This window comes from Drosophila melanogaster, chromosome 3L, assembly GCF_000001215.4.
Source record: "Drosophila melanogaster chromosome 3L".
NCBI classification, from domain to species: domain Eukaryota; kingdom Metazoa; phylum Arthropoda; class Insecta; order Diptera; family Drosophilidae; genus Drosophila; species Drosophila melanogaster.
The window spans coordinates 21,183,279-21,194,212 of NT_037436.4; the positions used below are offsets into that span (position 1 = coordinate 21,183,279).

The 10,934-nt window shown below is 44.1% G+C and overlaps 1 protein-coding gene across 2 annotated transcripts; it reads right to left on the reverse strand.

Moving 5' to 3' along the window:
* Positions 1 to 34: 34 nt before the first annotated feature.
* Positions 35 to 10,085, reverse strand: CG42337 (uncharacterized protein). Of its 2 annotated transcripts, none has more exons than NM_001259929.2 (5): positions 9,625 to 10,085; positions 5,509 to 6,694; positions 2,929 to 3,122; positions 1,893 to 2,255; positions 35 to 1,740 (listed from the first exon to the last, which is right to left on the reverse strand). In NM_001259929.2, the coding sequence occupies exons 2-5, from the start codon at positions 6,425 to 6,427 to the stop codon at positions 1,384 to 1,386; spliced, it is 1,833 nt and encodes a 610-aa protein (NP_001246858.1). In that variant the 5' UTR covers positions 6,428 to 6,694; positions 9,625 to 10,085; the 3' UTR covers positions 35 to 1,383. The 2 variants fall into 2 exon arrangements, with proteins under 2 accessions (NP_001246858.1, NP_649286.2); NM_141029.4 differs by having other exon boundaries at positions 1,186 to 1,740.
* Between the last annotated feature and the right edge of the window lie 849 nt (positions 10,086 to 10,934).

Consider the following 10,934-nt stretch of genomic DNA (forward strand, 5'->3'; position numbering starts at 1 on the left):
AAAATACATAGTGTAAACAACATGTCAGCCTTTTGTTTGCCATCGCGTGATTTAATTCATAAAATTCAAACTTTCCAATAATTATTTACACACTTACTTAACTATACTAAATACTTGGTTTATTCTGTTTTCTCCTCGGTTCATGTGTTGAAGACATCCAAATAGTTGGCCTAAAATGTGAACGCTAGAAGTATTCATTGTTTTTTGTTTTACTTTTTGTTGGTGAGTAGTTTGGTTAAAAATTAACTAGTTTCTTTAATAACTATTAAACATTTTTGAATGTCGCTCGATGTGTTTTTTGGTTTCCGTTTTTCTAGTTCGGTTGATTTTCTCTTCATTGATTTGTTCGATTTGCATTTAAAATTTTGTTGGGCCCCTTTGAAACCTGAAATTGGTTGTTTCTCTACAAGTAAATCATACAAATTCGTTACGTTTATTTGTTTACGCCAGATATTGGAAATCAATTCAAGTAAAATAAGGCACTTAATACAACAATGAAATCGATTAGAAAATTAATAAGTTGTTAGTAAATCGGTAGAAAACAAAAACCATTTTGCCAAGTACAAATTAGTGCGGTGGTTTGAGTGTGTCTCTGTATGGGTGTATCTGTAGCCGTGTGTGTGTGTTTTTGTGTATGTGTGCGTCAGTGCCCTAGACTAAAATGAACTGCATTGCTTTAACATTAACTATCTGGCTTTAGATTACCGTAGCTAATCTTTAATTTGTATTGGTATTGTACATAAATTCCTAAATTATGGTGTTTTAAATTAAATATATTTTTCAATGGCACATCTATTTGCTATATGTACGATTTTTCGCTCTGTTTAACTTACTTATTTTTGGGGTGATATCGGAATTTTGAACCCCAAAAACAATGGCTTCCGATTGGAAACGGAGCTGTAAGCGATTTTTGAGTTGAGAAAAAATATCCTCGAACTCCTGGAGGCCTTGAAAACATTTAGATCCCAATACCAACTGCCCAAGTAGTTTGACTAAACCTAGAGTTACATATACGAAATGCATTCTTATGTACAGTGGGACAAGATTTCGACTCACATGCTGGATCGATTTAAAAACGCATTCGATTTAAAATACATTGAACTACTTAATTAAATATTCATGTTCATGTATATGATATTGCTAACAACATTTGGCTTCTTGTTTCCTTTGGTTTTTCTATGTTTTCTATCTTCATTGTGGTAAATTTTGACCGCACTCATTGCTAACAATGCCCCCCTCAACAACAACTCTTCGGGGGATACATTTTCTAATTTTGACCGGAAAAGGCACACACAGAGAATATCGAATGAGAACGACTATGCACGACTACAACAACACTAACCCTAATCTATATATGATCCGCTCGATATCGGTGGACCGTATCTAGTAGCCGTTGCAGCGGATTTCCCCGTAGCGAGCTCTTGGTCTTCCGGCTCCATAGGCCGCGTATCGCTCATACGCCATGTAGTCTGGTATCTCGTAGCCATAGTCTCGCATTCGATTCCTTGGATAGCCGCCTTGGTTCTGTTCCTCATAAGGATAGTAGTTGTGCGTGGCCATGGCCGGGGACTCGATGTAGCCTCCAGCTGAATGAGATGGACAGTTGTTGGGTGCACTGCCTGCATATTCTTCGGCTAATCGCTCTACTAGGGATTCCGGCGTTTGCAGGAAACGCTCGGAGAAGCGACCTATTTCGGTGGAACCAAAGGCCTGCAGGAATCCCGGTAAAGGTTTGATGTCCTGTCGGGAGTTACAAGGTATTTATTAGAAGAGATGTTTAAATTTTCTATTCTCTTTTATAAAAAAAAAATAATTATTTTAAATAGAAAAACTAAATTTTCGAAATAAAAATAAAGATCAGAAGGTGCTGTAACAACTAAATGTTAGCTCACCCTAATTTGTTCCCTAACAATTGGCTCCACAGCCTCCATATTTTCGATCTCCCCGGCTTGCTTTTTGACCGACTTGCGTTTTGATTTCTTGCTAGGAATGAGATCGCACTCGATGATGCGGTTGTGGCTGCTGCGATTCTTTCCAGATGTTGCACACCGCTTGAGGTTACCAACCTGCTGCTGTTGTTGCTGCTGCTGCAACTGCAATTGCTGCTGTTGCTGCTGCTGCAGCAGGTGAGCCAAGGCGGGTGGCACACTCGCATTTTGGCCGAAACCAATGGGCGAGTTCTGAGGTGCCGGCGGAGTGCGCGGGCGCCGCGTCGTTGGACTCCAGTTGTTCGTCACAGGATGTTGCTGCTGTCGCTGTTGCAAGTGGAAAGCACAAAAATCGATTAAGTTTTTTTCCAAGTCGATTTGCAGCGGCAAAGTTGTTACGCTCAAGTAGCGAGTACTTGAACAACTTTGCTGTCAGTCTCCCCTCGGACTCTCTGCACCCTACTATCATCCCCATTCCCCGACAGCTGGCAGCTCGTGTTACCAGGCAACCCCCAAAAGAGCCACCTCCTCATTTTTCGAACCAGCTCCAATCGTACTTGCCAGCCATCCAGACAGCCGGGTGAAGTTCAACGTAGCGCCCCAAAAATCAATAGGCGCCCCATTTTGTGTACTGCTGGAGCACCCTGTAAAAAGGCTTCCGGCTGTGGTTCTCTCCATTTGAGAGCTTTTCCCGTGCTTTCTCTCAATTTTTACGGACTGCTCCGTCAGACTTTTTTATGAGTAAAGCCGGTCGATGGAGCTAAACGCATTTCGCCTTTGGCCTTCTCTTTTTTGGCCAGGACTGGTGATGAGTGTGGGTTGCTGTCATTATCAGGCTCTGGTTGCTCGCCTGCTTTGGCCTAATTTATCCCGTCAGTATGGCAGGATACCCGCCCCCTGATTGCCTCTTAATTATACCCCTTATATATCCACGCTGCACCTGCAGCTTAAATTTGCAATTTTTCCCGCCCGCGCTAATTCGATTTCATCCACCACTTACCGCATGTTCTGGCCTCTCGTCGGCCGCCTCTGTTATTGGATCACCACTAGTATCCTGCGGCGTCGTCGGCACATCCAAGGATGCTGCTGAGTCCGGCTGCAAATTGGTTTCCGCACTCTTGGCAACTTGCGATGAAGTGGGCGCTGTAGGTTTCACCTCATCAGCGGCCACTGGCGACGTAGCGCTTATGTCATCTGAAAAATAAGTTAAGACTTAAGCTGGAGGAGGCTTTGACAAAAAAAATCAATAGTGAAATGATGGGATTCCCTTTTCCTTGCTTATCTTTGCGCAATTCTGGAGCTCCAATTATTTTGTCATGCGTGCAGGCGGCCATCAAGGGTTAAAAACCGGGCCCCCAACATTGACCATCCAACGAGAAATCGAGGGGCTTTTTCGCACACGCTTATCAAATCATATTTCCCGAGGCCAGCAAGAGAGAGAGAGCGATAGTACGTCCAGAGAGCGCCATGCACTTGTTGAACGTGGCTAACGCACACATACACACCGCCTCATGCACCCACACAGGCAAAAGAGCGGACAGTGAGAGCGGAGGGACATCAACAAAAAGTGTAGCGCACTTCTTGGCGCATGCGACTGCCTGCAATGTTTACGTATTTTCGTAGGGCTCGACCAAACTTTTGGACTTGTTGTTCTCATTCTGGCAGTAACTGCAATACATTTAATGTTATATTTTTTCCCTGAATGTCACGAAATTAATTCCGCCATTACTTAATTATTCACTTAATTTTCACTTTGAAGCTAGTGTCCAAACATATGATTTTAAAAAGTTCAATTTTAAATGAATCAAATTTACTTGTGCTTCCTATGCCACTAAAATGGGCTCATTTGCATTCTGATTTTTACTGCACTTTTTTCACATAACGGACATTGATTTTCGCCTCCATATGGTGGCTAAAATCGGAGGTTGAGGTTGAAGTCTAATTTGAACCCTGGCTATTGCACCAGGGAGCTGTTTCTATTCTTGTTTCAGGGTGTCGTTGGTTCCTCCCTTGATTAGTACACAGAAAAAAATATTCATTAAATATTTTCAACGCTATTCGAAAATAAGGTTAAAAAGAATTTCGGCATTATAAGATAATAGAAACTGGAAAATTATCTTCCCTTTTTCTTCTGTGCATGTGTTTGCGAGTGTTTGCCTGTCTTTCCTGTCTGTGCTTGACTAACGGTAGTAAAGCGGCAAAAGCAGCGGCAACCACCGCATTACGCTGAAAAGTTCATTTACATGCTGGCTGTGATGACATTTCACGCACACACAGATGCCAGAAAGACACCCTTAGATATTGCTGTGTGGGTGTGCTTGTGTGCGAAAGAAGTCAAACGCCCATTGATAACGATGTAGCTCCACAAAAAAAAAAAAACAGGCAACCAATACACCAGATTTTCAAAAACATTACCTGAACTTTGGAAAAACAGGCAAAAATAACATTGTTAGGTCATTTTAACATAAAAATTAATCAAGATTTTTATATCTTTTGCGAAATATATACATTAAAATTTTAATGATTCGGATATCAAATTATTGCACCACAACCGAAATAATAATATATTTGCATTAAAGCGATATGTTGATGATGATGATTTTGTCCAGTGCAAGAAGTTCGTTTGCATTGGAAATATTTAGAGAAAAGCTGTGGGTTCACTTCGCACCTGGTGGGTCATCCGCATACGCAGTTGACTTATTGATTTGCACACACGACAAAAAATTCAAAAGCCACACATCACAGAGCAAACTCTCGGCGATTCTCGGTTGCTGCTATTCGCGTGCCTAAATAGACAGCTAATTTGAAGTTCTACGAAGCGCCATGACGTAGGCGCCCTCCAAAAGGCCACCCGCTTCTCATAAAGCCACCCTTTTTGCTGGAAAACGGAAGTATTTCAGCAGTTAACCAACGCTGATTGGTTGAGTGTTTGCAAAACGTTGGCTTGTCAGGCTTGTGAAATATGTGGGTGATTGGAGGGGGCTGGTGGCGCAGGAGCTGGTGGAAAAACCTGACGGAAGGCGCTTCTGATGAGGAGCTTTACGGACGACACTCTGGACACGCTGACAACGATGACGGCAACACGAACGGACAGTTCTTGCATTAATTTGCATGCGGAATCAAGCATAAGTCTATCTACATACGCACAGTGGGAGTGGTTGGAACTTATATTTTCTTTTTGAAAAATATAATAAATATATTTTTATGGAATAAAATATTATTGTATGTAACTATACTATGTAACCAAACACAACAAAGTGTTTTATCTTCAGAAAAATTGCACTTGTGGTTCGAAATATTTGTCTCTTCCGTCAGACTCCCACCCGAATTGCCTCCAAATTGCCGATCGATTTCGAGCCACCCACAGTTGCTAAATTCGTTGAATTGAGCTGAAGTAACTGACCGTTGGCTGTCGCCCGTTGCCGACTTGAATACTTGTTACATAATCTTGCCTGACATATGTTTGCATAAATTTTCGAATTCTCCCCCGATGCCGTGCATAATTGCAAATTAAATAGAGTGTAATGAAGGAACGACAGGCGATGCGACGCGATTCAAAAAAAAAAAAATGTCAACTTACCGGTAATATCGAGCGGAGTGTCCGCCCTTCTGACTTCCGCCGTCACCGGTGGCTGGTGCTCCTCCTCCTCGTAGTCCCGCGCATCCGCCGGACAGTGATAGGGCACACAGGAGGCGGACTCCACAGACATGTTAACCGGATATTCTCCACTGTAAACGGGCGTGCTCTGACTACTGTCGCTCCTCGCCCGCGTGCTGCAATTGCTGATGCCGCTGTCCGTTCCGGTGGCACTGATCATGGGCGGCGAAGTGGTCAACCGCTGAGCGGGGGACTCGGCCACCGCCTCCACCTCGACATCCGGATCCTCGAGCTTTGGGGTTCCAGGCAGCGGGTGATGTTGCAGCTGCTGTTGGCTCAGATGCTGCTGCTGACTTAGGTGTTGCTGCTCGGCGCTGTAGCTGCGCAGCGGTTCCAAATAGCTCGGTGGCAACACGGTGCGATTTGGAGCGGGCGTGGAGGATCTGCCTGGTGGCGCATAGTGGGGCGTTGGGCCCGCAAAGGCACCGAAACCACGTGATTGATAAGAAGCGGAAGAACTGTATGGCAAGGGTGGTGGTGGCTCGTAGCCAGGCTGAGATTGCTGAGGATGTGGCTGCTGCTGCTGCGGTAGCTGCTGGTAGGGATGCGGTCTGGGCGGATAGTGGAGTACGCTGGAGGGGATTATCTGCTGGCCAGCCGGCGTGAACATCCCCTGATGGTGCTGGCTATAGTGCGGCGAGGCGTACGGAGCATAGCGATAGTAGTTAGGCATGTAAGAAGCACTAGAAGAAGACCCATAGCCGTAGCCATAGGTATGGTAGCCGGTGTAACCCGATCTGTAGGGTTGCGGCGGATAGTGTGACATTGTCGGCGTAAGATGTTGCGGATGATGATGACTATGATGCTGATCGTAGAAGCTGGCTGGATATCGATCCGACATGTTACTCCCTGGGACTACTCGTTAGTTATTCCACCACAGCAACTGGAGTCTAGGTGTCGTGAGCCCCATGCCCTGCCGATTGGACACCATGTCGCTTGTGTCCGGTGTCCTCTTACATGTGGCGTTTTTATTGATTTTTGCCTTTTCGGCCAATAACAAATCCTTCGGCTTCCCTTGCCTTTGTTGTCCTTGTCTGGCCACGCTTGGCTGCCCTTTATTTATGTTCGAATCAATTTTCGCAACACTTGCAGTTTTCTTATTGTCCTCCTGTGAATGGAGCGAATGAAAAGAAGAAGTGAGCAAGGGAGGTGGCTTTATTATCAGTTGGAAATAGTATGTCCCGTGTGAGTGTTAATGCCACGACATTTGACGGCCCAAAGGAAATGGTAATGCCAATGGCGAGATCGTTAAACAGCAGCCCATGGCTGGGAATAACGAGACAATTGCGCTCGGGGCCGCAGACAATTCAATTAACATCGGGCCAATAACGTTTTATGTGCTATGTGAGCTACATGGTCCTGGGGTTTGGTTGGCCGAGTTACGAGGGAAATTATGTGGTTTCAAGACTACTTAACTGACCAGGACTAACAGAGAAGTAGGGCATTATGAAAATACTTATCATCTACTCACGACATGTGTGCTTTATCATTAAAAAAAAAAAAATTTTTGTTTAAATTACAATTGATTGAAAGATTATTGTTTTAATCTAAGTCTCATTGATAAATTAAAAGATCGTGTTGAATGTATGAAGGCAACCTTGTTAGGCAAAAGAACGACAAGCCCACAAAATCCTCCATTGTGGATCCTTGAGTTTGACTGAGTGCAATCCAGACGTTCCATACATGCTAATGAGAGCCAGCAACTCGCCGAATAATTGCCAGCGATGTTATGATGCACGAAATGCGGTTGCTGACTGAAGATGGCTAGGAAATGGGAAATGGATGGTGGCATGGGATGATGGGTCTGGCAATTGGGGAGCTGGAACGGCGGAAAGTATGTGTGAGTGGCGGAAGGTCCCTGGCCTGGCGGGTGGGTGCATCTCTTGATGGGCCATGCGCAAAATTCCGTTTGTTTTGCACTCACGCACAGGCAGCTGTGGCACCACAACAACGAAACAAACAGCCACTCAACTTATCGAGCGCATCTCCAGCAAACACACACACATGCGCATACACATTCTTGCACACACCACTCACACACTCGCACACACTCGCGCTCGCATTCAATGAATAACCGCATGCATTTCGGCCGCTTGCAAACCGTTAATGAGCCACAAAAGTGCACACATCTAGAGTGGGATTGATAAGGGTATGTGTTTTGATGCAAAGTCGTCACCAGGCAACCCCGAAACGTCTTCAAACAGCTTCTCTTGGCCGCAGAACCACACGTCACCCGCACAGGACATTACGTACCAACACACACAAATTGGTTACACGGAGGATAATATATAGTTCTTTAATTAATTACCTTATAAATAACACAAAATCGTTAAGAACCGTATTTAAATGCATTTATTTTAATTTTAAATGATAAATTTTTGAACCTTTTACCTTGGTCAGTTAATACAGTGAAAAATGTATTTATGTTCAATTATTAATATGTTTTATGAGTTTTAAAAGTACTGATAACGTATTATATTACATTCTTGCGGTAAATTAAACTGAATACTAAATACTTAAAATATTATATTTACCATGAAGTTGTAATATTTAGGGGCATATTTAGCATTCATGACTCCTGAATATATGTATAGCAATTACTCATATTTTACTTTAACATTATTTTGACTTCGATAACCAAATAGAAATACGAGTATTTTCCTTGTGTTTCTCCTTTACTTGTGTAAGCGTGAGCTTGACGTGTGCGTTTATTGATTAATAAACTTTTTTGTGCAAAAACACAAGAAAAGGCGAAAAATAATAATTGAAGGCAATCGCTAGTGGGTGGTACGTGGGACCAGCGAAGGGGCAACCTTTATTGATTGGAGGACCCGAGCGAGTGACGTTTCAGATGAGGTTGCTGATGATGGTGATGATGATGACGATGATGTCCTGGCAGCAAATTAGCAAGTCAGGGGTGGGTGGTCGAGGTGGCAGGACAACTCCATTAGCAAAGTCAAACACGGCTGGCGGAGGGGATAACTTAATCAATGTAAACACAACTTTGTGAGAGAAAGCGAGCCATTAGCCGGCGAAGAGTGAGCTCGAGAGAGCTGCAGAGAGATATATGCAGAGAGCTTTCGAGTCCCAGTCCAAAGGGTTAGTCGAATCGAAAACTGGCTGGCTGACGAAATGAGTCTCGAAATAAGTCTAGTTAAGCAACTGCAATCGTTGGGTCGTTGGGTCCCCAAAAAGGAAGGCAAATCTGGCATTTTGCTCTCTCTCTCCCTCTCTTTCTCTACCTCTCTCTGTTGCCACTTCGCTCTGTGGATCCTGCGACAGGAAACGGAAGTTGAGCACGACGGCAGCCGTGTAAATGGATGGATGGATGCTGTGCATGTGTGTGTGTTGGTGGTGCCTCTTTTTGGGACAGTGCGACACAACAGCAGGAGCAGCAGTAGCAGCAGCAACAGCAGCAACAGAACAGCCTCCCACTCGCCGCCACCGTGTATATATAAATCAATAAAAACAGCAGCCCGAGTCGTTTCGCCTCAGCTCTTGCACTGTTTCTGTACATTTTTTGTTTTCCTCCTCTGCGTCCAGCAGCGGCAGTAACCGAAAAAGGAGCAGGACGAGGAGCTGCTGGTGTACACAATCATTACACGGACCCGCGCGCGTCACACGGTGCGTATGTGCAATGTGTCCCGAGCGAAGCGCCCGAATGTATGCAGCAGAATATATAGCGATTTTAATTGAGTATCTGCTCGAAGGAGCACTTCCAATAAATAAACGCAAAAATGGGGCAGGACTTCAAGTACGCGGGTGTAACAATAGATACTTTTTTAAAAGTAAGCGAAACAAAAGTAATGAAAATTAAAAATAAATACAGATGAGTGCACATAATTTTATTTTTAAACAAGTAAGGAAGTATGTAAGAAAGATGACATTGGAACAATGCATTTGATTTCCAAACTTAACTTTTTCCACATTCTTTAAAAATTTTATTTACCACGATTTGATATTCTATTATATAACTATAATCATAAGTGATGTTTTTTAAAATATATTTTAAGATCTTAACAGTAACTCATTAATTACCTTATTAACGAGGCAATCTTGTTAATATTATTCGTTTTATTTCATTTTTTCACTCCAGTAATACTTTTTTTTTTGTTTTTTGCACGTATAAATATTTTTACTGTGCAATATAGTTCTCCAAAAATTTCCGTAATTTCAACCGTCGAAATTATTTAATGTAATTGTAAGCCTCGCCTTCGATTTTGAAAATTCCCCAATGATTTTTCCACCACGAAAAGCCGTTAAATTTGAAATTCTATTGCCCACACAAAGCAGTTCACAACGGTTCCCGAGAGGAAGGCACTTTTCCGCCGACTTTTCTCTTCAAGGCTCGAGCGGAAAAATCGAAGAGCGACCGGCCCAGAACGCCAAGTGATCGGAGCACGGCGGCGTCACTCGGACGGAGGCCTCAGTTCGGTGCGGAGTCCGCAGTTACGTATACGCAGTGTGTGTGCGACGCGCGCTAAAGTCCAACGTAGACTGAAACGCGATACGTGGGCGCGCTGCCATTTATACACCGAAGGCCCCCAAGTTGAAGAAGAAAAGCTGGCAAAAGACACAAGCACCACAGCAAGGAGCAGACGGAAAACGGCAAAAAAAAAAATAGCTACGAATAAACAACACACAGAAGCTGCTGCACTGGGAACTTTGTGACCCGATTCGATGGGCAACCTGCCCACATGCGCGAGCGAGCTTTTCCTTTTCGCCATTTTCGAGGGCGGAAAATGCGCTGCACTTTGCTCTTCTCCTCTCAATCTCTCTTCGCGGCTCTCTGCCAAATGGCAGAGTGAAAACTATTCGCTTTGCTTACGAATTAGAGCACAAAACAGAAAGCCAACCAAAACAGAGCGGCAAACCGAAAGGAATCTAGAACGTGGCGTTACTTCCAAATGGGCGAGAGATTGCCAATTCCCAGAGAGACAGGGAGCCAGAAAGAGAGAGAGAGGTGCGGAATAAATTTTCCGCCAGAGTCCTGCTTGGGGGTTTCCCACGTTCGCTGTGTGAATGAGGTATATGTTGTGTATAGGCTCGATTTATCGATGTCCGGGCCACGAATTTCCACCAGCGTGCGAAAAACCATAGCACACTTTCTGGCACACTCGTGGTGCACTCCGCCAAGGGATGTTTCCGCTTAAGAGCGTCCCGCGAACCTGTGGCATTTGGCCAGCCCAACTTTAGATGACCGATAAGCCGCAAGGCAGACTGATAACCAGGCAGGTGAACTTTCAGGCGTCTCGAGTTTCCAAGACGGCTTTTCTAAGCGGACTAATTGCAATTCTTGTAGAAGTTTATAAATTTAAATTAGTTATTCAGGGGAATGCGTGTTTCCT

Bases quoted from the DNA above. Each gene is read 5' to 3' on its own strand.
- CG42337 (NM_001259929.2), bottom strand. From the start codon at position 6,427: ATGTCGGATCGATATCCAGCCAGCTTCTACGATCAGCATCATAGTCAT. The intron at 3,123-5,508 runs GTAAGTTGACAT...CTTATTTTTCAG, and splicing joins CACTCCGCTCGATATTACCG to ATGACATAAGCGCTACGTCG. The intron at 1,741-1,892 runs GTGAGCTAACAT...AACTCCCGACAG, and splicing joins TTGTTAGGGAACAAATTAGG to GACATCAAACCTTTACCGGG.